The following is a 27307-nucleotide window of genomic DNA, read 5'->3' on the forward strand; positions in this document are numbered from 1 at the left end:
TAGCATTATTTTCACTGATCTTGGTTTTTTGGGAGCGGTGGGGGGGAGGGGAAATGGTTTAGGGTTTTTAAAATAATAATAATAATCTGTTCAGTCTTACAATTTTTATTCCTGGTCATTGAGACACATGCTGTTTTACCAATATAAGAGAGACCTTCCTATCAAAAATGAAATTCGCGGCAGGTTGGAGATAATTTTTTTTTTTGCCTCCGCCAACGCGAAATTATCAGTGTCAAACATTTGTGAAGCTTTTAGTGGTTACAGGGGGAGGGGAGACTCAACTACCTGTCCCCTCCAAAACTTTCTATGAAGTTAAAAGTTTTGTCATATAGTGATACTTGCTGATACTGCAAAAAGGTGGTTTTAAAACATGCTTCTCGGTCTCCAGTTCTATGCCCCTACATTTGCACAAAGCCAGGGCATTCCTCTTGCCAATCTACCACCATTTGAATATCAGAACTGAAGCCTACAGTCTTTCACCTGTGAATACTTGTCACATTTTGTCCTTAAGTTTGGTGAATTTCCTACTGTAAAGTTGACTTAAGTACAGTTTGTCAGTTCTTGTGGAAAGAGCTTTCTGCATTGTTTATACCATTAGATGCTTGTAGTAAATGTCACAGGATAGAACAAAATTCGGAAGGGAGGGGGCACAAAAAAATGAAGTACACTCTTTGTCTTTTTTTAAAACCATTGTTCCTTTTACCAACTACTTCTAAATGGTATGCTTTATTCAAGGAAATAAAGTCCTAAAACTAGTCTAGCATAGTGAGATGTGTGTATCAGTTTTATGATGAATAGTTATGTCTTATTAAGCTGTGTTACTTAACTTGTACATAGAAGGCCTACAGAGGAGTTTGCAGTAACCTGTTCCCACAAGATTTCCAATTTGAATTCTTGGCAAACTTCAGAAATGAGAATTAAGTAACTAGTTTAGGAAATTGATAAATGCAGAAAGCTCTACCAGATGGTGAAATAATTAAAATGACTATTGGTCCTGGCTCAAATTCCAATGTACTGTTTGTATACCAAGATACGTGAAACGTAAATGTTGTAGGTTATATTTCACTCTTGTAGCTTAAAATAAAAAAAGTAGACCAGAGATAGCTTGTACTACTGACTTAAGAGAATTTATATTATAGTATCCACACACAAACAAACAAAAAAGTATACAGAGAGTTGAGCTCATTGCTGTAACCCCTTTTGGATTGTGCTGATTTTTTATATATATTATATATATAAATAAATATAGATATACATATGTAAGATGGGCTAAAGAAGACATCCGCTGTATGCAGTTATGAAATGGAAATGTTTTGAAACATTGTATCATAATTCATAAATTTGCAATGGATCTTTGTTCCTTTTTACTGTGGTATTTTAGAAACGAGTCTCATGTTTGAAATTAGATCTGCCAAGTTTGGGTATTGCTGCTTCAGTTAAGTTCAGGGTGCCAGAATAAACCAGTATGAATGTAGTATTTTTGCCCTGTGTGAAGCAGCTCCGCTCCAACAAATAGGAGGAAAAAACCTAGAAAGAACTATTTCAAATTTATCTTTTTTTGTATATTAAAATAAACAATAAATTTCAAATATTTTGTGTTGGTGATTTGTAGGGACAACTTCCCTATTTACCCCCGATCAGGGCATGTGCCATGGCTATTTGCTGACCATAGCTTCTCAGAAGTAAGCCACATTGAATTCTGTGGAGCTTATTCCCAAGTAACTAGGATTAGGGTTGCAGCCTTACAATAACCTGGGTGGTTATCGGGTTGGTGTTTTTATTTTGATTACGTATTTTGTGGTTTTATATTTTGATTTTATTCTGTGAACTGCCCTGAGACCTCCCGGTATAGGGCAGTATATAAATCCAATGAATAAAAAATAATTAATTAGCTTGCAAGTCTCCCCCAGGACTCTGCTTTAAACTATTACAACTGCAGACTTTGTGACTTTCACACCATGCCAGCTTTCCCCTCATCCCCACTCAGTCTGATGAAGGAATCTAAAGAACTTGCCATATTGACCTTCCTAAAGAGAAATCACAGAACATCTGCCTTGGAACCCCTTTGTGCCGCACCGGCTAATTTTATTCAGTGCTTTTTTCCTTAAAAATGTTTAGGGGTACTCTTATTTTCCAACTCATATTGAAATACTGCCAAACTAAGATTCACAACATGTTTAGGGGTATGCGTACCCCTGCATTCCCCCAGGAAAAAAGGACTGATTTTATTTATTCAAAGCATTTGAACCTGCTTCTTCTGCCAAAAAGGCTCTACAACTCTTAAATGTTATACAGAGTACACATACTGTTAACACAGAGCACTTGCCAGACTGGTTGGGCCTTATGGCTGCTGGCAAGGCCAACTCAAGACATTTTGACACCTGAGGCAAACCACAAAATGGCACTTCCTTTGTCAGGGAAGAAGAGGTGAGTGAAGTTCTGCATCAGGAAGAAGGGTGAGAGGACACCAGCAGTGCCTCCAATTCACCAACAAGCCACTGTAGAGGTGGCAGATCCAGAAAACAAAGTGCCTTTCAATTGCATCTACTATCCTAATCTCACAGGCAATGTGTGATGTCTCCCAGGACCCCCTGGATCACTGTCTGCAAACTGCTATTCATACATTCTTAAACTTTACCATAAGCAACAACATCCAGAAGCGTGCTCCTTTAGTCTCTTCTCAGGTAGGCAAGATAGCTGTGTTCATTGTTTTTGCTGCAACGTATACCAGCTCAAGCTCCTTGGAGAAAAAAGCTGGGATAAAGAAATGCTGGTCCTCACGCAATTCAGGAGCCAAAGAGAATTAATGCAACTGGAGAAAGAGCTTCTGGAATGGTAGCCACAAGTCAACACTGTAGGAGATTTCCACTCACTTGCTCATCAAATCTGGTGGAGATTATGCTGAAGCTCACGAGAAGGTCCATGTTACTGGGAAGAAACTGAAGCGGCTTCTGGAGTCTCAAGTAATTTAAAGGTCTCGCATGGATTAGCTGGACACAAGTGCATTTCTGCAGGATGTGGATGAACTGGACTTGGCTGTCCTCAGCGACCAGAGAAACCTTGCACATCTAAAAACAAGGCTGGTGGAAGGAACACCTTGGAGACTTGAGAGTGGCACTAATATTAGAGAGGTCAGGGGTGGCGCCAGCCCAGCTGCTCCCAAGACCGTGGCTTCCTGTCCCGTGTACTGTGAATGGTGTTCCCTCTTCAGTTGCTCTTCCTTCTCCACCTGATTTTGGTTATATATCTCCTTGGTAATAGACCAAGAAGCCAATTGTTGTTGAGCTACACCCACCATTGTGAGGGCTGAGGGGGTGATGGTGATGCTTCCCCAGCTGCTACCATTGTTGACTGTGATGTCACCAAAAAAAAAAGGCAACTGAGTGGGTATAAATGTTGGCCAAGGGAAAAGGCAAGGCAGCTGCCCTCCCCAGAAATAGGCAGCAGCGGTGGCACTCAGCTCTAGTGGTGTCCTGCCCCATGGCAGCAAGCTGGCAGGCGGAAGGAGGCAATCACCCAGCGCTGAAATGCTGTGGAGCAAGGAGAAGGCAAGTTCAAAGTTTACTTGCTAGTGGGATTGCTACTTGAAGGCAGCTGATATTCAGCTCTGAAGCAGGCGGTCGTCTGGCAATGGACCTGGCGAGGCTGCAGGTGGTGGATGGTTGCCGGAAGAGTTTGCATTCAGGCTAGTGGATGTTGCAAGGCTACGCTGGCTGAAATGGATGCAAACTGGTTTGGAAGCCTTGTTTATTAATAGGCAGCCAAACAGAGGAGGGAAGTTGCCCAATGGCAGCGGGTGACTGTCCCTAGGCGGAAGCTGGTGGAGTTTGCATTTGCATTTAAATGATGTCAGTGGATGCCCTAGGCAGGCAGAAACCAGTGGAGGTGTCTGGATGGACGCTGTCAGATGGTGGCCATCCCACTCATCTGTTTGCCTTTGCCTTTCAGGGATGTCCGGAGTCGGCAAGCTTTTCCACAAGACCAGCCATGAAAGTCATGAAGAGAACCGCAGGATGTCCCTATTTGCATCGGAGAAATGAATGTGAAATACTGACAGTGAGCAATGGACAAGGCCGTGGCCATAACTGAGGGAAGGAGCTTTGAAGGGAGACTGCAGGCGGACATCTGCTGGATTGCAAGTGATGGAGTCTGTTCTTCTCCTCTGCATACCCCACTGTGGCTGTGAGTTTCAGGAGATCACATCATCAATCTGATGAAACGAGCTGTGGTTCATGGAAGCTTATATACCATAATGCAGGAGCAAGACAAGCAGTTTGACAAAAATGAGGGGAGGAAACATTAGGCCACATTTGCACCGTTCATTGGAAGTGCTGTGACGCTTTAAACAGGCATGGCTTCCCCACATGGATTCTGGGAACTGTAGGTGGTTAAGGAGACTGAGAGTTGTTAGGAGACCCTCCTGTTCCCCTCCCAGAGCTACAATTCCCAGAATTCCCTGGAAAGGATGGGTGGTTAAACCACTCAGGAAGTTGTAGCTCTGGGAGGGGAACAGAGGGGTCTTCTAACAACTCTGGGTGCCCTTTTCAAACTATAGCTCCCAGAATTCTTTGGGGTAAGAAGCCATGAGTGTTTAAAGTGCTTCACGGCACTTTAAACGAATGGTGTGGATGTGGCCCTGGCCTCCCTCAACTCACTGCCTCTTAGGAATTGAAAGGATTTCCCCATTTGGTCCCTTTTAACAGCTTCAAATCTCTCAGGAACAGGAAGAAAGACTTTATATCTCATGCCATTTTAGGTGGTTTCTGCTTGATTGTTGAGATCATATGACAATTTCAATTGGAAAACTAATAAATTATTATTATTTTTTATAAAGATTATTTTTATAAAAACCTTTGAATGCCTTTTAAATGTTTCAGGCACTGAGAATGATGTGTTCACTTGAAAGCAATGCCCTTAGATCACAGAATCATAGAACTGTAGAGTTAGAAAGGACCACGAGGGTCTTCGAGTCCAACCCCCTGCAGGAAACTTTTGCCCAACATGGGGCTCAAAGGGCGAGATGTTGGTCTTTGTTCTTGGCTTGGTGCAGAGGTAGCGATTGGGAGAGTGAGGAGGTACAAGCACAGCAGGTGAGAGATGCTCCTAGGTTGTCCTTGCTGCAATCCAAAGGGCTGGTACCTGCCTTCTTCGCATTCAGCTTCCTAAGGCCACCCACACGACAGCCACCTCCCAAAGAAGAGAATTACAGAGTCTTGTGTGCCTTCCATTTCGGGAGAAGCTTCTCGAAGGAATATTTCCTTCCTTGCTGGTAACGGCTGACCTCTCCCTTCTGTTTTAGCAGATTCTGGAAAAACAAAACACCATGGGTATAATTATCTGTGCTGGATTGTTAATATTCTGTATGACAGATATATTCTTCTGTAAGTTCATTGGAATGTTATATAAATTTATCCCAACAACACAAATGAGGGATATAGTTATTTAGCAAATGCAGGGGAAGGCTGTGAGGGGACTCCTCAGTCATCACTTCTTTATTAACAAGTGCCCTCCTCCAAAAATGTGAGGCCTAGTAGGGTTGGGCAGATGTTTTCCCATCCCTGGCTATGTAAGGACTGTCAGTGATGTCACAAACAGACATGGCAGCTGAGGGGAAAGAGGTAGTTTCTTATTCTATAATTTTTATTTTATTCATAGAATCATAGAATCATAGAGTTGGAAGAGACCACAAGGGCCATCGAGTCCAACCCCCTGCCAAGCAGGAAACACCATCAGAGCACTCTTTTTTTCTTTTTAAAGAAATGGGATTTTGATGGAATAAAGCCCCCCTCCCTCCTCAAAACAGCCTCCCGCAAAGCAGCCCTATTTATCCCAGCATGCATCTGTATGGGAGTTGGAACTGCGTTTGCATATGAAACGGTTTGAATTTTATTAGGCTCATTAGCCCCCCCCCACTGCAAAATCCCAAGGCCGGCTACAAACAAAGAAATTTGCACTTGTAAAGCAAATAAAACAGTTCTATCCATAAATATGTAGTTAAAAAAAATTTCCCAACATAAAACAACGGAATGCGGAATTGTTGTACTTTATAATCGAATAACTGTAGATTTCGAAGGGACCACAAGGGGCGTCTACCCCCCTGCAATGCTGGAACAACTAAAGCATCCCTGATGGAAGACCATCCAACCTCTGCTTCAAAACCTCCAAGGAAGGAAGAAGTTCCCCATCTTCTGACGGAGACCGTGCCACTGTCAACTGGCTCTTACCATCAGAAAGTTCTTCCTGATGTTTAGGCCGGAATCTCCTTCCTTGTAACTTGAAGCCATGGGTTCAAGTCCTACCTTCCAGAGCAAGAGAAAACAAGCATGCTCCCTCTTCTATGCCCTTAAGATATTTGAAGATGCCTATCATATCTCTCTTGGGAGAAAAGCAATGACAAACCTAGACAGCATCTTAAAAATCAGAGACATCACCTTGCCAACAAAGGTCCGTATAGTAAAAGCTATGCTTTTCCCAGTAGTGATGTATGTAAGTGAGAGCTGGACCATAAAGAAGGCTGATCGCCAAAGAATTGATGCTTTTGAATTATGGTGCTGGAGGAGACTCTTGAGAGTCCCATGGACTGCAAGAAGATCAAACCTCTCCATTCTCAAGGAAATCAGCCTTGAGTACTCACTGGAAGGACAGATCCTGAAGCTGAGGCTCCAATACTTTGGCCACCTCATGAGAAGAGAAGACTCCCTGGAAAAGACCCTGATGTTGGGAAAGATGGAGGGCACAAGGAGAAGGGGACGACAGAGGATGAGATGGTTGGACAGTGTTCTCGAAGCTACCAGCATGAGTTTGACCAAACTGTGGGAGGCAGTGGAAGACAGGAGTGTCTGGCGTGCTCTGGTCCAGGGGGTCACAAAGAGTCGGACACAACTAAACAACAACAACAATCATATCTCTCCTCATCCTCTTCTTTTCCAGGCTCAACCTACCCAGCTCCTTCAACCGTTCCTCATCAGGCTTGGTTTCCAGACCCTTGACCATCTTGGTCGCCCTCCTCTGCACACCTTCCAGCCTGTCAACACCCTTCTTAAAATGTGGCACCCAAAACGAGGACACAATATTACTCCAGGTGTTTCCTGGGGGGGGGGGGGCATTTTACTGTAGTAAATAAGTTTATGGGCTCTTTCTTCAACCCGTCTCAGGAGTACTTAATTGTACAAGTGAGGATAGCAGGTTTTTGCCCCGCTTCAGGAAGGCAGGGTGGCGGCGAGCTTGGCTTTCGCGCGCTTTTTCCTCCCCTCACGAGGCGGAGCAAAGAGAGGCGGACTGAGGCGGAGGCGGAAAGGCTCCTTCCCCTCCCTCAGGCCGGCTATCATGGCCGGGTCGCTGGGCGCCCGCCTCGCCCGGAGCCGCTTCTTCGGCGGCTTCGTGTGCGGGGCGGCGCTGGGAGCCGCGGCCTCTGCGCTGACTGCCCGCAAACTCCTCGGGGAGCCCCGCCTCCCACCCGCGGCCCTGCAGAGCTCCGTGGCCGCCGCCGCCGCCTCGGCAAAACAGCAACCGCCGCCGCCAACGCCGCCTCAGGAGGGTAAGCGAGCGAGTGCGCAGGCGCAACTGCCGACCCGGCTCGATGGCGGGAGCGCTGCTCTCCGATCACGGCGGCCGGAGCGATGGCTGAGGGCGCCCGTTGGCGACGCGCGGCTGAGGGGGAAAGTGGGGCCTGCTATACAGAAAGCAGCCCTCAGTCAGCGGCGGGTCTGCGCCCGCAGAGCTTTCTACTAAAGAGCATCATATAAAAGGAGACCGGAGAGGAATATTGCTGATATAATGCTTACATCTTTTTTTTTTTTGTAATAAAAGGATTAGCAACAGCTAATTTCGACAGTTGCGGGATAATTTGAAGAGTTTTCTGTTTTTCCGCCGGGCACCGGTTTGGGTAGCATTTGGGCGCCATGTTTAAAAAAAACCCAAAACTTCTGGTGTTCTTCATGACGTTTTTGCTGTTGATTATTCTCCAGCTTTTTCCGTGTTGTTTTCCTGGTGCTTACCTTTTACCTTATTATTGATCTGGCGCAGTTTCAAATTAAATTGGAATATGGGAAGGTGCCTTGCACTGAATCGGGACCGTTGCGCCATCCAGTTCAGTATTGCCTACACGGACTGGCAGAGGCTCCCCAGGATTTCAGGCAGATGCCATTGGGGAATATCTTGGGGACAGCTTGTCTTCTACCAGGGTTTCCAAAACTTGGGTCTCCGCCTGCTTTTTGGACTACAGTTCCCATTATCCCTGACCACTGGTTCTGCCAGCTAGGGATGATGGGAGTTGTAGTCCAAAAGCAGCCGGAGACCCAAGTTTTGGAATCCCTGTGTGACTGAGCTGATTATCACTCTTCCCCAAGATCAGACCAAAGGCTCATTTAGCCCAGCATACTGTTTTCTACAGTGGCCAGCAGTTGAAAATGAAATGTTCACATCTCCTCAAATGCTTACATTTCTCTTCAACACTTAAATATCTTTTTTTTAAAGAAAAAAAATCAGTTTATCTAGATTCAACTTTTAAATGGGACTCCTGGTGGTCTCCCATTCTTATCTATCCATCTTTAGTTAAAAATTTCTAGCCACTCTAGCCACTAAAACCCTGTTAGCGATTTCTAAAGAATTGCACAAATTTACAGTGAATTTGCCTTTCATTAATATGGCATTGTAGGCCCTTAGGAGTCATGCTAGTTATATTTTACAGCATGGTCTGAAAAAATTGGGCACAAGAGAACAGAGTATTTGTTTCTTTTATCTATTGCTTTCTGTTTATAACAATTTATGTTGAAATAAGTTGTTTTTAAACATTTGTTCGCTTTTGTTTCTGCAAAAGTAGTACGTTTTTTAATGCAAACAACTGGTGTTTTTTTTAACATGGCACAAAAATCGAACCAAACAACCTGTGGTTTGTTCCTGAATTGTTAAATATAAACTGAATTAAAAATAACATCTGCCACTTTTCTCCCTGTATACATTGAAAATCAATCAGCGCTGTATTGAGAAAGTGGTTTTGTCTGGCTGTATCACACCAGCAGTAAATTGCTAGCAATGACATATTTTTCATTTTATGGTGGCATTAAGTGTATTTGTATAACTGTTATCAAAAAATCAATCTGAAGTGGTGGGCAAAAGGTTACAAGTACACAATAAGCCCACATCACTTCTCAACCCAACAACATTTTAAAATGTTTTGTGTTTTGAAAGGATAGAAAGTTTTTAATTTTGTGATAAGTGAAGTAGGCTCTCATCAACCTCCCTTTCAAATTCTCTGTTGTTGGGTGATGCCTGGGTTGGTCCTATCTCTTTTTGTGGCAGGACTCCTCTGCGGTTAGAACACATCAGACCAAAAGTCAGTCCAGCCCATAATTCTGCTTCCATCAGTAGCCCCCACATGCCTCTGGATAAGCCAGCGTGGTGTAGTGGTTAGAGTAACAGCCTTGAACTAGGGAGGCCCAGGTTGAATTTCCAGTTCAACTATTATTTATTATTATTTATTTTATTTTGAAACATGTATAAACCATTCAACATTTTGAAAACCACAAAACATTGTACAAAAGTTCAGAACAAAAGTACATACTGTAATAAAATAACACAAACCAACACAGTATACTATAAATTGTCGCCTGCAGACTAATCTAGGAAGGCCTGGGTAAAAATTAAAAGCTTTTAGCATGTGTGGAAAGCACATGGTGCAATACTTAGTGCATGCCTTATTTCCAGGGCAAAGGTGTTCCAGATAGTAGGATCCACTACATTAAAGGCTCTGCATTGGGTAATCAAGATGGATCACTAGAACTTACCACACTGTTAGGAGGGCCTTCTTGGGAAAGGTTCTTGAACGGGTGATTGCAGACCAGATCCTGGTGCTCTTGGAAGAAACTGATTTTTTTAATCCATTTCAATTGAGGTTTAGGCTTTTGTTATTATGGTATGTATTTTGTGTTTTTATATTATAAACTGCCCTATGATCTTCAGATAAAGGGTGGTAGGGAAATATAATAAAATAATATTAATGATAATTAGATTATCACAGTGACCAGGCAAGAAGCTCACTGGGTGGTCATGGGATAGTGATTTCACTTTTCTCTCACCATAACCTACCTCACAGGGTCGTTGTGAGGATTAAAACTGGTGAATTTTTAATCAATAGTTCCACAGAATCAGTTGACTGTACTGAATGCATAGTTCCTGGTGAATACAATCCATGAGTGAGCTATGAGGGACAACTAACAGACTTCTTTAATGGTCTTAGTGATCAGGCAATTGAGAAGCCAGGCAACCCTGAAGGTACTCTGGATCCCTGTTGTTAATGGCCTTAAAAAATTGATACAAGAAACTTGAACTTGGCCCAGTAACATCAGGGTAGCTAGTGCAAGCTTATAATCATTGGTGTAACTTGCTGGCAGCAGTCTGGCTCCATCAGCAGTCAAGCTGCAGCATTTTGTACCAACCAGCATCCCAACCTGGCCCCTACATAGAGCACATTGCAATAATACTGACACCATCCATGTATGTGGTGCTTTGCATGGAAAGAAAGCTTAGCCTCATACACTTGAAACTACCAGAAATGAAAAGGGTTTTGTAAGTCTTGGGTAAATTCTCAGTTGTTAATGGGGTTCTTAGGCATTTGACGCCTTTCTGGTTACTCTTCAGTGGGAGAAAACAAACCCCACATGTTCTGGCCTTAAAACTCTTTATTTCTCTCTTAGAACCCATAACAGAGACTGTGTTGGAAAAGTATGGATTTCCTGCAGCTGGAACACAGATCAGACATTACACCAATCATGCATTATCTTATGATCAGGCAAAACGAGTGCCTAGATGGGTGATTGAACATATTTCCAAACATAAGACTTTGGGTAAGTGAACTCTTGTGTGCATTTGTTCATTGCTTGTAATTAATTTATTACTTGTGGGTTAGAAGCAATTCACTGGCTGTGCACGAGTAATAGGACCTTTGTTTGAGAGTAAGCCTCACAGCATAGAGGAGCTTCTGAGTAAAAAATGCATAGGATTCTTCTGTCAGGTGGGTAAATTATGTTTTCCACATAGACTAGCTTTCAATAGTCTTGTAAAGAGCACAAGATTTCATAGATGTGGTTGGCAGAAGTGGCTGAGCAGGAGGTACAAAAGAGGGATGCTTTGCCTCTATGGATCAGGACATGAGAAAACTGAACCTCACTGCCTGCTAGAAGCCAAGCTCAGCCAAAATTTATAGATCCTGAAGAAAGCATATGTGAGCATGAAGGTGCTTCTTGCTAGCCCAGAAATATTATTTGCATCTATGGGTGAGACTTCAAATTGATACAGTAGGTGCAAGATAGTTAGTGGATGTCTGTGGAATTTAAGAGCATATCCTATGGATGTCTACTAGTTTTGGTGCAAGCTTGTAGGCATTTTAGTCAATGTAAGTAACCCCTTCTTTTTGTTTATCATTGATATGGACTTGTTCAGCCAGTGAAGGCTTTCATTTCCATGTGATTCCTCCCCTTTCTACATCCTCTTCCCTTTGTGACCCTTAAACATGAGGCAATGTAGGGTGATTGGCAAAGTGCACATGATGTGTGTAGGAGTAGAGGACTCATCTGAGGCTTACCAGATTTCTCGGTGAGAAACATCAGTAATAGAGGACAATCTTCCCTGAAAGACAGTTCACCTACTGGTTTTTCCTTGCAATGTAGAGTTTCATGGGAGTCTTGAATGCACATTGCCAGCTCACACAGGATAATAATGGAGATCAATAAGCCTTGTCAGTGCTCCATGTGAACGGACTGTATTCTAGGATATTGTTTAGGATTGCTGTTTATTTTGCAGTTTTGTCAGTTGCATTTAGTATAGTTTTTGTTTTTTTAAAAAAAGAAAAGGTTTGCTGAACAACTTGCTTTTGTTCCTCAGGCAATGCGGACAGAAAACATTGCAAATTTAGACCAGATCCTAGCATCCCTCCAATATTCACTGCCTTGAATGAAGACTACATCGGGAGTGGTTGGTCACGAGGCCATATGGCACCAGCTGGGGATAACAAATATTCACCAGTAGGACTGCTACTTAATTCTTGGCTTGTTATTTCTTGGGGGGGGGGAGAGAACATTAAAACCAATTTGTACATCATGTTTTCAGCAGAACTAGGCAGTAGTTTAAACATGGAACTGGAACAGAATCCATGGTTCCTAAAATCAATGACAGAGCTGTGAAAGTGCTTTGAGAGAACTGGAAAACATTGCTAACCCAGCCTTCTCCAGTGTGGCGCCCAACTGACATTTTAGATTACAACTCACATTAGCCCCAGCTAATATGGCTATTGATTAGAGATGGTGAGAGGCACTCCAGAACATCTGAAGACCAACAATTTGGGGAAGACTGTGCTAGCCGTAGTGACCAGGGGGAAGTGGGTAATTTAAACAGCAGATTGAATTTGAAGGCACCGGTTTTGAAATGTAATATATCATGTAACAGAATGATGTTGGGGCACTGTTGTTCTGTGTGTAAATGTATTAGAATGTTCTTAGTGGTTCTTGCTGAAAGAGATAAACATTGACAAATGACTGCTTGATTCTGTTTCATTCTGAGCATTTAAATAGGTCTGGGTATCCATCCAAAATTTAGTGTACAATTCTTTTTTCTTACAGAAGGCTATGGCAGAAACATTTTATCTATCCAACATTGTACCCCAGAACTATCAGAATAATGCTGGATTCTGGAATAGGTAAATTGCTACTACTAGATTAACTAAATTCAAGGTAAAATTTTGTTTAGTGATATTTTAAACATTTTAATGTGTCAGCCTAACCTGGAGAGAGGGAGGCAAGGGAAGAAGCACCAAAAAATAAAGAAATAAACTAGAGAAACTATGTAGCTTTCTCTGGGGAGGAACACACATATTAGCATTCTGGTCATCTAGCCAGAAAGCTCCTATAGTCTGTTTATGCAAAGAGAGAAGTGCTGCCCAGGGCAAGTGGCAGACATATTAAGCCTTAGTCCAGGGTTCATATATTTATTTATTGAGATTTATAATATTTCTCTTCCTGAAGGCATACAGTGCACGGCATTTTAAAGCCTACAAATCCAATGGAATGGAATGGAATTCAATTAATTAGACACACACTAGCACAGAAATAGAATTAGCTCGCTTCAAGCAGGGAAAACAGTATGATAATGGTTTCTGTTAATTTGGTAGCTACTAAGTGGGTGAGTCCAGGAATGGGTCTCTGCCTTCTACTCATTGTAAACAGATACACTCTGACCTCTACTTGCTGAGCATGTTGGAAACAAAGCACTGTTTCTACCAATCAGCTTGAATATAAAAGGTGCAAATAAAGTATTGGCTTTTTAAAGTATTGACTCAGCATGTTGGAAACAAAGCATTTCCACTAATAGCTTCCCCAAGGTACAGACCAAACAATAACACAAGCATGTGCAAAGATACATATGAATGGAAGCAAACAAGGCAGAGACCTGATTTGTGATCTGGTTGCCGAGCTAAAGTGTCATATAGGAATAAACTGAAGATTAAAGCTCACATTTGCTCATCATGCTTACTTAATATATTTAGCTTGGGAAATGTTATCCCATCCCTAAAACGCGCCACTGCCCTTCTCTGTTCTAGGTATGTTTGGAATTCCCCAGCCCCAGACTAGTCCATATCTTTAAACTATTTTGGCTTAATTTCAGGCTAGAAATGTATTGCCGGGAACTGACTGACAGATTTGAAGATGTCTGGATTGTTTCTGGACCTTTGACATTACCTCAGATGGATGATGATGGGAAAAAAAGGGTTGTGTATCAGGTAAGCTATTGAACCTAGCCATGTAATTGGAACAAAGTCCTCTTTGATTTTGTTGGGGGTTTTCTGCCATGCAGGTTTTCTTAGGAGTTGAACTGGATGCAGCCTTGGAACTGCATGTGCGAGAAAGGCAATAACAACCGGTGGTAAGGTTGCACGATTTGAGGCCTTATGCTGTTGAGTAGTCCTTTTGAATTTGCTTTGTGGTCTCAGCTGATGAATATAAATATGGGATCATGTGCATATAATAGGTCCAGTGGCCCAAGTAGCAAAATTTAAGTCATGTATTGTGAGGAAGGAGTAGTGACAATTTGTGGGCAGCAAACAGAACTGAGTAAGAACAGTAAGAGGCATTGCAGTGCACGCCATCTTTGCAGGCATCAAGTGGTGGATTTTTAACAGAGCTGTGCTTACTGTGTGTGAAACAAATCAAAATTATGCATCCAGAAAAGTGAAGTCCTGTGACTTGCTTAATATGATGCAAGTAATGTTGTGAATTCTAGAAATACGAGATTAAAATACGCTTTACGTTTAAAAAATAATAATGCATAGATTAATTATTTTAGCTCTGGTTTATAGCTGTATCCTCTTCAAGCTTACTTAAATTGTTTTCAGCCAGTGGCTGTGCACTGTTTAAAGTTAACTATTAAATTAATGGCTTTATACTATTGTTTTTGTGTTTTTGTTTTGCCCTTATGGACATGTGATTATTTTTAGATCTCTTAAGCAAAAAAGAGGAACTCCCAAAGTATTGCTTATGGCATTGCTCCTTGCTTGGGTTATGTTACCACTTACTTCTCATTACCAAATAAATTAATCTGAAGCTGCTGCTATCTGTTGGCTGAATTTGGTGTGTCTCAAGGTCTGTGCCATCGTTTTGTCTGCCTTGGTGAAGCATTTGTTGCAAATACAGATTGATGACCACACTTGATATTTGGGAGACACATTTGCAGAATATAAATGTGTGTCTGAAAACGTAAAAGAGAATGCCAACAGGAAGAATCTCTTCTGTGTCACTGGAGAGGCAGGAGCAGGTTTTCCATCTTCGTCCAGAGCAAATCAAAATGACAGCATCTTGCTTTATATACTGCTGTTCTCTGGAGAATGTCAGTTTAGTGACTTTTGTCTGCTAGCAGATCTTTGTTTCTAAATCTGTCTTTTTGCAATCATTTTTCCTCCTACATTTCACTCAGATTGAACCCATATTAAATGCAAAGTTTATAATTTTGTCACCCATAATTCCCAGATTCTGGATTTCCCCCCTTATATATGCTTTATATTTCATTGAAAGTCTCTTCTTTGAGGGGATTTCATTGCTGAAGTATATGGACAGACTTGGATCTTTTACTTTTAACCTAACTATGTTTAATTTATACAATGAGAACGACTAGATAAATTACGAATAAAACAGAATATGTTTAGCAAAAATAAGAATTCTTTTGCAAACAAGACTGTAAATAGTATCACTCTCACAAATGAATAAATACAGTGCTGCTGTGAGAAACCATATTAGGCAGCATCTCTATACACCAGGTGTGAGGAACTTTTGGCCCTCCAAATGTTACTGAACTACAACTCCCAGCAAGCACAGTTATCATGATGATAGGAGTCATAGTTCAACAACATCTGGAGGGCCAAAGGTTCCCCTCACCAGCTATGCACAGTTTCTTGAGAACAAAGTCCTACAGGACTTGCTTCTGCCATGAAACACATCCACCAGAAAGCAAGATGTTCAGAGGGATTATTTCTCACGTTGACTTTTGGCATATTAAAAACATTATAAGGTGATTTTTATCAGGTTTACTTTGTGAATCTGTTGCTTGGATGCAACCCACTGTTTATCAGAGGCTCTTGCTGATGTGTTAAGGTATCAGCTCCAACTGCCTGAGGAAGCATTTGCCACCAAAAAATGGCTTACTGGCTTGGATTTGTTTTAAATAAGCGTGGATCAGATCCCTAGCTTTTCCCCCTGAGTTGGAGAATGCCCTGGATTGCCTCCCCCAACAGTTTTAAAGTGGATGAAACAAGCCAAATAAAGAAGGGAATTTATACAAGCCCTCTAGGCAGGTCATTCTCTTACAGAACTGCCCTTACCCTTTAGGAGGGGATTTTCCAACTACAAAGCCTTAAATCTAAATGGCTTGTGAATTAGCTGATTAAGCACACACATTAATTAATGTCTGCCTTGTTATTCAATTATAGCTATTCAGTTATGTTTGCCTTTCACTGTTAATGATGTTGAATTATTCTGTTCACTTTATTTTAAAAATGTGAATAGCATGTGGATAATGGGTCTTACCAAACCTCCTGTATGAAACCTCATTCTGAGGAAGGTCAGATCATCTACATTTTGAACCATTATGCTTCTCTGATGGATTTCGCCGAATGCTGGGGAATCATACTTTACTAATTACTGATCTGAAAAAGATTTGAGTACAACACTGGGGATAAACCCTTCCCCCTACCAGCCTTGGTTGTGGGCTTTTATCAAATATTTTTAATTGAGTTTTAATGACAAGGTTTTTTTCTTAATAAAAAAGAACTTTTTTCTGTCTCTCTACCATAAACAGTTGTTTTTAAAGAACTTTGACCAGCTGTTTTCACTGAGGGTTTTTCGGATGAACTTAATATAATTTTTTCTAAGAAAGAGTTTAGAAGATAGATACTTGTTAGAAGAAAGGAGATTCCGACTAAACAAGAACTTTCTGAGAGAAAGAGCTGTTTGACAGTGGAACAGACTCCCTCGGGAGGTGGCAGACTCTCCTTCCATGGAGGATGCTAAGCAGAGGTTGGGTGGCCATCTCTCATGGGTGCTTTAGCTGAGATTCCTGCATTGTAGACGGGGTAGGACTAGATGACCCTCGTAGACTCTTCAGACTCTACAATTCTAATATTTCTCAAGAATTACAGGCATTTTCTCTGCAAATATTCTGTACATTTGGGGGGACGACTTTACAAAAAGCAACCCTGTATTACTAGTAGCTTTTATAGCATTGTGAGAAAATAAATAAGTGTATCACTAACAGTACCAACTCATAATTTTGCTAAGAAATTTTGTATGCTTTAAAAAAATAAATCATATGCTGATGGGGAACAAGAGAGTGTGATAGACACAGTAGGCAGATTTTCTATTTAATTCACAAGATTGGAATGATAAACATCCTTCCAAAAGAATAACAATGTCTGAAGGAGGGATGCAGAATTAATATGAATGCTAATAATATCTCCTAAGAATATGTTATCATTTTCTCATTAATTTCAAGGACAATTACCTTAAACAATGAAGGCAGGACACAATACATTTGTTGCTGCCTAGTGGTACTGTCTACACCTTTTAGGGGGACACAAAAGGATTCAATCATATCCGGGTCAAGAGAGATGTCCTATATTTTATTGCCTTTCATGGTTTTCCTATTTCAGTACATATGACCAAAGCGGGAGTAAATACTGAAGTAACATCAAGCAGAAGCCCCTTCGGAGTCTAGGTTTCACTTCATGTTAACTTGGAGCTCCCTGAAGTCTCCTCCTGATACAGCCTTCCGAAATTGAAAAGCTGGGTAAAAAGGACAAAAGCAGTAAAAAGCACCCAATAACAACAGTAATCCAGAGAGTAATGGAGTAGTGGACACTTCATATTGTTTTAAGACAATTGTAACCAGAAAAATAAATCTAATGAAGAAGTGAATTCTGCACAGCGCCAATGTTAGTTCCCTTCTGTAAAGGATGTTTATAATAAAGCTCAAGTGAACGGGCCAGGCCTGAGGTGATATCTGTTAGAATAATGTTATCTTCAGGAAGATATTTAATGGTCAGTGTCATCGCTCAAGTAACAGCTTGGGAAAACCAAACATTTCATTGGAGACACTGTGCCCAAGGAAGCCACAGGCTTATTCTGAAACAAGAAGGATAGTGTGTCTAGAAATCACTGCACAGTTATATTGCAGTTAAATGATTTTTTGGGACCCCACCTTCTCGTTATTCTGGTGTTAGATAGCTGATTAAGCAAGAAACAAGAAGGATAGTGTGTCTAGTAATCACCGCACAATTATATTGCAGTTAAATGAATTTTTGGACCCCACCTTCTCGTTATTCTGGTCCTAGATAGCTGATTAAAAAATGAGTATCAATAATGTTGTCTGTGGCTCACTTTGAAAGTTAAGATAATTCCTCTGATTCATGTGTTTCTAAAAGGCTACAATTCTAAGGTCATCCAATGAACTTGACTAAAATTTGATTCAGGGCAGACCAGTGTAGCTGTATGTCCACATCTGTGGTAGTCATCACTGCCACAGAATGTTTTGATGGCCTGTAGCACCAGCAGCTTTAAAAATGGATTAGATCACTCGTAGGGGTAGTAGGCTTACAGGGGATTGCTATCTCCATCCTGCGTGTGAGCTCCCCTGAAGCACCTGGCTGGTCGCCATTAGAGGCAGAGGACTTGGCTAGATGGCTCTTTAGCCTGATTTGGTATGGCAGTTCTTGTGGCGCAGCCTTGCCTGCAGCGGAACAACATAGTTTGTGGATGAGGTGGAATAAGGTTATTTTTCTGAGCCTACAGAGTTCCACCAAGATTTCAAGGATTCTGAAGTACATTTGGGAAGGAAAGGGTCACTGGGGCACACAGACTTTCTGCGGATGTTGTTTTAACGCATCTGACAACATTGCCTCTGATGCAAGGCGAAGTGTGCAGCGGTGGATAATGTGTGCTGGCAGCTAAGTCTTGATGAAATTTGATTTCTATTGACCATACCCTGCAGAAATCTCAGGTAATTGCCATCTCTGAGGCAAAGGTCCAGTGATATCCACTAATTTTGTTTACAGTGGCGGCATTGCATTGCCCACTCACTAGAGGGCACTGACTCACAAAGATCTTGATATATTTCTTCTTACACGCTGCCTGTTTATGTTGCCAACAGAGCAAGTATCTTTTTTTAAAGTTGTATTTCTCTAATAGTTTCTTCAGGTCACTTTCTCTGGTACAGCTGGAGAAGGGTTATATGATAGCTGTTTATATATGTTGCTAAAAGAACGCTTGATCTGGGGAACAGTTGGCAGGCAAAGTTCTACTGTTATGCTTTGCATTACCAACTTAAGGGAAAGGCTGGGTGAAAATGCATTTTTTCTTCTAAGTTTTAAGTGGTGGGTTTTTCAGTGACTTTCTGGAAGCATAAAACACTACTTGTGCAGGGTTGTTAAGGCAGCAGAGAGCATTATTGGCTGCCCACTCTCCACCTTAGAGCAGATTTATGCCACAAGGTGCCATAGGAAGGCACTGGACATAGTAAAAGATCCATCGCATCCTGGTCACTGTCTCTTCGAGCTCTTGCCGTCGGGACGGAGATACAGGATGATGAAGACAAGAACGAGCCGTCTTAAGAACAGCTTCTTCTCCAGAGCGAACTCAGCTCTGAATGGGAAACCCGGACTTTGAAAGTCATCTAATCTCCCTTGCTGTATTATACTGTATTGTTTAATTAGTGTTTTTATGGAGCAGTCAAGTAATTTCGTTGTCCCCAAAGGGGGCAATGACAATAAAGATATTATTATTATTATTATTATTATTATTATTATTATTATTATTATTATTATTATTTGCTTCTATGACCCATTTGGATTTGTGTATTGGAAAACTTGATACTTTTAGAGAGTTCTATGTATTCTCTGTCCCATAAAAATGAGGCCAGTTTTGTGCCATACAAAACCCACATTTTGTATATGGAAGATGTGATGTTAGCTCACATACTCCCAGAGATACCACTTACAATTTAAAAAGTGAAGAATAAATAGGGCTACAGTGTAATTGGTAAGTTAGTCAATGAAAGTTGTAATTGATTAATCAAAGGTCACTTATAACTCATAGGACAGCAAATTTAGACTAGTTTTGCTTTTTAAATACTAATTTTGTTTGGAAAATTGCAATAAGATGTTAAAGGTGGTGTTTCTTTCTGACAATTAGAAGTAGTTTTTATTTATCAAATATTAAAATAATGTCAAGGTTGCAGGTTTGATCCCCATATGGGACAGCTGCATATTCCTGCATTACAGGCGGTTGGCCTAGATGGGTTCCTTCCAACTCTATGATGCTATGATCTATGAAAAGTTATTTTACTTTTGGTATTTCAAAAAAAGCACTTACATTGACATTTGGGTAATATGCTGATTTATCTAAATGTAATCAATAAATAGTTTCAAAGGCAGATGATTATTCAATTGATTTTCAATCATAGTCAGTGCCTAAATTCCATTGAAATAAATGGGTCTTAACAGTGCAATCCAGCACAGTTACATTGCTTTGATCTCCTTGAGAACACAGGAAGCTGCCTTATACTGAGTCATACCATTGGTCCATCTAGCTGTTTTTGTTTGTTTGTTTTGTCTATGCTGTCTAGTGGTAGGGTTGCAGAGGTTAAGTCTTCCCTTGCCCTACCTGGAGATGCCAGGAATTGAATCTGAGACCTTTTGGCCTTATACCTCAACATAATCATGACTAAACATAGGATTGCACTATAATTACTTAACTGCACACCAACTTTTATTTGGATTATGCCTTGAATGTTAAAACCCCATCATATTGCCAGCATTTATTCCCACCACCAAATGCTAAGTTCAAATAAATGCTTTTGTGACACCTACATGAAGTTCAGATTTGGGTTTGGGTCAGGTCGTCTACTGATGCCAGTTTCAGGGTTGTGCAGTAGCTATTGTGAACACAGTTTGTTTGGGGTAATTTATTTTGCTCCCAGGTAGGGTAGAATAGAAGGGACAATGGTTCCTGACATTCAGCCCTATGAATAATGTGGTATGTGTCTAGTAAAGTTAGAAATTTTGACCAATATTCCAGCTGAAACACATCATCAAACGATTCAAAGTCATGAGACCCAGATTTCTGCAGCAGTACGAAATCAAGAGAAGCTATTACACTGGAACATTGTTCCAGGTATACTTTCAGTAATTGACACTGGTAGTGATATGCAGACACATTGTGTTTTTTCATGTGTTGTAATAATTCGCTTTTCACACTTACCTGTCATACCAATTGGCATTCTCCCTCTCTTTGTTGACCTGTTGTAGCTGCTTTCTTTGGGTGGGCTGCAAAATGGGAAGAGTTTCCTCAAAGCAAGTACTAAGGTTGGAACAAAGCCCTGACATGCTAATAGCAGGTGATGGGGCTAGCACCCCTCACTGTGAGTGCCCCAGAAATACAGTTTCCTCAGCCACAGGATCTCATAAAATATGATTTAGCAGTGGCTGGTGAATTTGGGGCATTTATGTGGGTTAAGCATAGACAAAAACAAGAAAGCAGCTCATTTTTTCCAGCTTTGAATAAATCACTCACAATGCCCTGTTGCAATAAATCTTGTTGCTGGTCCCAAAAGGTTTTAACTACAACAGATGATCATAACTGAACAATTGTGGCTTACTGTACACATTTGGGGTGGCTGGTCCCTCCTGTCTTCAGGAGAGAGCATTTCTGGTCAGCCCAGGACAAAGCTTCACTGATGGAACAGACATTCCATCCTGGAATCAACTAGCAAGGAGACTTTGTTGAAAGCCTAGGTGTCACCTTATCTTAAATCAACTCTGGTAGAGGTACTTGTGTTAGATAGATCTGACATAAAGGCATGCCTCTGCTAGCTGTTCCTTTTTATACCAGTCTCAGCAAAATCAGAACAGTGTGTTGGCAAGCCACTCTCTATGGTCTCCCACAATACTGAAGTCTTCCAAACTAACCCAGTGGTGTCAACAAATCTATATATAGTAAGTTAGCAGAACAAAATTGATAGAGGTTCAGCAACATGTCCTGTAACTGTGATTATATTGTGAATTAAACCACTTATTTTCCCCACCCCCTAAGCAATGCCTTGCTCTATTTCCTTATGAACTGTGTGTTTTTGGATCCTCTCTTTGTGCTAATGATAGTGCCATCTTGTTGCTCCTGTGCCCATTTTGTGGAAGGTACTTAGTAGTCCATTTCCAGGACTCTGAGGTGGGAGGAAGACCAATTATCTAGACCCATTCTAGATCCATTCGAGTTTCAGGAGGGAATGGGCCTTGGTTGCCCTAATGGATGACCCGGAAGAGGGACAGGGTCTGTGTGACCTTGTTGCTCTTGCTTGATGTCTCAGCGGTTTGTGATACCATTAACCGTGGTATCTTCCTAGAACACCTCAGTTACGCTGTGAGGTGTGAGTCATGCTTTGAGGTTATTTTTTAAAAATGAAAGGTTGTATAAAAATGATTTAAAATAAATAATCTATATACAAAACCAGATTCCATATTTTTAAAGTTGTATTATTTTTAAAGGCTGTTTTTATGCTTGTTTGTTTTTGTATTTTGTGACCTGCCATTTTATCGTACAAATGAAACAGTAAATTAGATAGCATGATGGGGGGACCAAATTCCACTATGTAATACTGTAGTTTGTTTTTATTTGTGCTAGCTTTTAAATCACAGCAAGTCTTTGACACTGTAAAAAGGCCACTGCTGTTCTCTGGCCAGACTGTGTCGCTGCTGCAGCAGCAGATGCAAATGGTGACTCTCTCATCATCCCTTGTATGTGAATAGATGATCACAAATCAAAGAAGACATGTGTGCATGAATAGTTTTCAGATGCTTTCTGTTCACTTACCATAAGGGCATATGCTCTCTGTCTGTTTCAGTCAAGCAGCGAGAGAAATGTGTGTCGGATCTAAATTATGGAAATTGATGTGCAAGCTCTTGAATAGAAAAAGCCATTTAGAAAATCTAAAAAGCCACTAGGTGGCACTCGGGCATAAAATATCCAGAGTCCCATGCTTGAACCGCTTCTCAGAATGAAGACATTACTTTCAAAACTACAGAGACATAGCTTATGAACATGCTGATATTTTTTCAGCTTGCTTGGGCTGAGCAATCATGTGGAACAATGCACATTACCTGTCTCAAAAATGCACTATAATCATAAAAGTCTTTTGCAGTGCCGTTCACGTGGTGGGAGTTAGTCTCTTGTTCTTGTTGTTGTTCTGTCAGTTGATTGGTATTTTCGCTACTTCTGTGCAAGATACTGCTACCTCCCATTACAAATAAGAAAGCACCACCATAGCTGATCACATAAAAGTACACAGTCTTTAACCACTTTGTTGTGCTCCAGAGGCTCTGGTGGATCCTTGTGGATGTCGGAGCTCTGTGCATGAAGGCAGAGGCGGTCCATTCGATTTCACCACTGGAGGCAAAACAGGAAGGTGCTGTGCTATGCTGCCCTCCACCCCAAGCCTCACTTCCTGGGGTCACACAGCAACGGCTTCCGGAGAGATCTCATGAGCTCTTGCTGGAAGTTGCAGCAGTAGTTGCACAGCTCCAACTGTGGTGGGTGGAGCACCTGCGGGGGCACTTCTGCGCAGGTCCTACATGCAGAGACCACCCACTTCTCTCTCATGAGCCGTGGAAGTCCAGGATTCCATGCTGTTCACAAAACGGGTTCTGTAACTTTGAAAAGAACAATAAAGCTATTATATCTACATAGCTGAGTGGTGTGTGTGTTTGTGTGTCACTCAAGACTTGCTACATGGAATGGAATGAAAGAGGAGGAAGATCATAGAATCATAGAGTTGGAAGTGACCACAAGGGCCATCGAGTCCAACCCCCTGCCAAGCAGGAAACACCATCAGAGCACTCCTGACATATGGTTGTCAAGCCTCTGCTTAAAGACCTCCAAAGAAGGAGACTCCACCACACTCCTTGGCAGCAAATTCCACTGTCAAACAGCTCTTACTGTCAGGAAGTTCTTCCTAATGTTTAGGTGGAATCTTCTTTCTTGTAGTTTGGATCCATTGCTCCGTGTCCGCTTCTCTGGAGCAGCAGAAAACAACCTTTCTCCCTGCTCTATGTGACATCCTTTTATATATTTGAACATGGCTATCATATCACCCCTTAACCTCCTCTTCTCCAGGCTAAACATGCCCAGCTCCCTTAGCCGTTCCTCATAAGGCATCGTTTCCAGGCCTTTGACCATTTTGGTTGCCCTCCTCTGGACACGTTCCAGTTTGTCAGTGTCCTTCTTGAACTGTGGTGCCCAGAACTGGACACAGTACTCCAGGTGAGGTCTGACCAGAGCAGAATACAGTGGCACTATTACTTCCCTTGATCTAGATGCTATACTCCTATTGATGCAGCCCAGAATTGCATTGGCTTTTTTAGCTGCCGCATCACAGATCAGTTTGAGAATCCCAGAATTTTTAACAAGCGTATCCTTCCAACTGAGTACGGGGATGACACTCCATTGCCAATGTTCTTCTCCCCTCCCAGCATATATCACCCTTTACATTTATTTTTTAAAATACATTTATTTGTTTAAATAAATACATTTATTTATTTATTTATTTATGTCCCACCTTCCTTCCAAAAGAGCCCAAGGCAGCAAACACATCAGTACTTTTAGAATATTAAAAATATTCTGAAAACTGTTAATTAAACCATTATCTCAACCAGAGATCTCAAGGTTGCCAGGAATAGTTCCTTTCAGCCATCAAATGCCTGGATAAACAGGAATATTTTCAAATTGCTTCTGAAAGTCAATACAGTAATGAGGGAGGCAGACACACCTCACTAGGTGGGCATTCCACAAACAGGGAGCTACCACTGAAAAGACCTTGTCACAGTTCAGTGCCAGCTGGGCAGCCCTCAGTGATGATACCACCAACATGATGATGATACCGCTGATTGTAGCATCTGAGATGGTTGATATTGCACAAATATATACTTCATATTTTCAGCATGGAGCCCCTAGTCACATGGAAGCAGTTTTTTGTTTTTTTTCCAGGCCTTGCTCTACCCTCAGATATGTGCATACATGCTCCAGTGTGCTTTTATGTGCCTATTTAAAGCATTTTTACTCCCAGAGTAGCTTTCAAATAGAAATGCAGTCCTGTCTTCACGCAGTGACTGTTGTGAAAAAAGTTCCATAAATTGGGTGAAAACCTGCTCTCATATATGTGACTATATTATATAGCATGTGAAGCTGAGTGTGTTGGTCCTAAGTCTGACATACTGATACTAAAACCATTTTGTTTTTAAGTAATCAGCTATGACCTGGAAAACAGCTTGTGTGTGTTATGAATGAAAGACATCCACCTTTGGTAAATATTTTCTTTTCCTGCAATCACAGCAAATTTAGCACCTCTTCATTTTGATCAGTTTAATGGCAAATCAGTTGTATAGGGTACAAGAGGAATTTTTTGCAATCAGTGTTCTGAAACAATCTGTGGGGAAAAGACAAACATCATTGTTGATTTATACAGCATCTGTTTAACCGTCCTGATAAAATGTTTTCCCCAAGCTTGGCAGTACCACTATAACCCAGTTTTAAACTGGTTTCATTGTCATGGCTCGCTTAAAACCAACTACAGTAGACTCGTCAGCTTTCCAGAAGATCAAAGAATCATTTATACTAATAGCAAACCTTCTCTGGGAGCTGATATCTATTTAACCAAAACTGCTATATCCATGCACAAGAGTGAGGTATCAGTAGACTCAGGGGAACCCCAAGGTTTGCAGAAATCCAGAAAAAGGGCGGGGAGACACACACCCCTTAAAAAAACAGCCCAAAGAAGATGGAACATGCTCAGTGATCTATGTGTATGTCATTATGTTTGTATTTTTGTATTTCTGGCTTTGCATTTTTTCTGTTTTGGTATTATTTGCTTGTTTTATTTAGTGTTTGTATGATGCATAAGTATAAATAAAGTAAAAAAAAAAAGCATGCTGAATGATCACAAAATGCTGACTGGCTGTTGTGTATGTTAGGATATGGGAAACGGAGGGCAGGGGAGAAGGAAAGGGAATACAGTATCTTGGAAAAGGTGATGGCCCTGAACTGAAAACGCTACATTTTGTCACTTGTCCCTCTTGTTCTTTATAATTGAGACTGCTAATCTGTTCCCAGGATACCATAAAAGAAGGCAGGGTCACTGCTATTTAACCAGATTGTGTGCAGGGTAGACATGCTTTCACAGAGAATTTATGATGCTTTTTACTGTCTTTCTCCAAAATCTGTTCTTGTCTCCTTGTCAGACTTTTGAGAGATCTCACCAAGAACTCTGTAATAGATTCTTCTTCACCAGGAAATTTATATTTTTGGTCTTTTTAGTGCTTTTTTGACTACATTGTGCCTAATTTCCATGTGTTAAAATTGGAGACCATTTCAAATAAATTCTTATGTACTATTACTTCAGTGTCATTGTTATAATAATCTGTTATATTGATTGCCTCTTGTACTATTCACAGATTCCATGGGCTTTGTCTTTGGTTTATAAACTATAGAAGGTAGTCATCACGTTTTCCTTTTACCATATTTCATTTATGTATTTCATGAATAGGAACATTGTCAATTATCAGCTTGAGTTTATTTTGGCAGCTCTACATGAGAGAACTGCAGCTGGTTTGATGTTGGGGTAGTGGAGTCTTCAGTATGGTGTTCCTTTTAATCTGTTTGGCAGCTGCACATTATGTAGAAAATTTTAGTTCTAGATATGGGAGGATTATGGCCTCCTTTCTGATGAGTTTGAGTGATATAATCTCTCTGCTCTGCTGATAGGTAATTGGAAAAGATGATGTGGCTGTACCCTCGCATCTTTACAAAGTGATTCTGGCCCGAAGAAGTGAAACATCCACAGATCCTTTGGTACTTGGGGCCTTCGTGGTACCCAATGACGCTATTGGCTTTGACCACCAGCTGCCGGAATTCCAAGTTAGTATTGAAGACCTGGAGAGAATGTCAGGCCTTGTTTTCTTCCCACAGGTGAATAAAACTAAAGACGTTAGAAATATCTGTGAGGTTGATACTTGTAAGCTGATGAGTTTGGAAGAGTTCACTCTGTACATCACCACTCGGAAGTTGCAGAGTGCAAGGACACTGGAAAGGTTGAGAAAGATCATGTCTGAATTACAGGAAAAGGGAATTGAGCCCGATGAATATCTCTTAAAGGTTTATAAAAAGAAGGAGGAGGAATTAGCAATGCAAAAATCAATGGAAGCTAGAGAAGGGAGATCTGGTTAATATAAAGAACTGTTGTACAGAGACTCTGCTACTACTAAGAAGAAAACTTGGACAAGCCTCCCCATTGGTTGTGTGCCTATGCTGAAAGTGCAGCACTTTGCTGAGAAATTAAAACACCTCCTGTGGCACAGGTTGGCAATAAGACTTAAGGTCACTCGTTTGTGCCCTTTACTAAATCCATCATCAGTTGTAAGTTTTATTCTGAATCTCTTCTGGAATACAAGAAAAATAGAAAATGGTCACCTTGCGAATATAAGTAGACCTCTCCTAGATATAACTTTCCTTTTCTAACAGGGTGCTGTAGAAATGGTATTATATTATTTATATAATTCTTTGCCAGCTGTATTTTTTTTAGCCTTTTCTTTGTTTTCATTCATCTAAATCTCTAGAAATGCCTCTTGAGAACAAATTCATTTGTAAGTGACTATTTGTATAAACTGACAATTCAAGAACCAGGCGATGGGGGCCAGTTCCCAAGCAAGTTTTTAATAAATGTTTCCCCAAGA

The 27307-nt window shown here is 41.1% G+C and overlaps 1 protein-coding gene and 1 long non-coding RNA gene across 3 annotated transcripts; one reads left to right on the top strand and one right to left on the bottom strand.

The window, feature by feature from the left end:
* Positions 1 to 73: 73 nt before the first annotated feature.
* Positions 74 to 7074, bottom strand: LOC308569769. Its single transcript, XR_014000832.1, has 2 exons — positions 6942 to 7074; positions 74 to 5305 (listed from the first exon to the last, which is right to left on the bottom strand). It is a non-coding gene; the product is annotated as an uncharacterized lncRNA (long non-coding RNA).
* On the top strand, positions 6984 to 27307 carry EXOG (exo/endonuclease G). 2 transcript variants are annotated; one of them, XM_081163833.1, is made up of 6 exons: positions 6984 to 7081; positions 10695 to 10844; positions 11881 to 12020; positions 12615 to 12691; positions 13657 to 13771; positions 26340 to 27307. In XM_081163833.1, exons 1-6 carry the CDS (start codon positions 7045 to 7047, stop codon positions 26799 to 26801), a joined length of 981 nt encoding a protein of 326 aa, XP_081019959.1. In that variant the 5' UTR covers positions 6984 to 7044; the 3' UTR covers positions 26802 to 27307. The 2 variants fall into 2 exon arrangements, with proteins under 2 accessions (XP_081019959.1, XP_081019958.1); XM_081163832.1 differs by lacking the exon at positions 6984 to 7081 and adding an exon at positions 7108 to 7537.

This window comes from Podarcis bocagei (assembly GCF_964188305.1).
Source record: "Podarcis bocagei genome assembly, chromosome: 12".
NCBI lineage: Eukaryota > Metazoa > Chordata > Lepidosauria > Squamata > Lacertidae > Podarcis > Podarcis bocagei.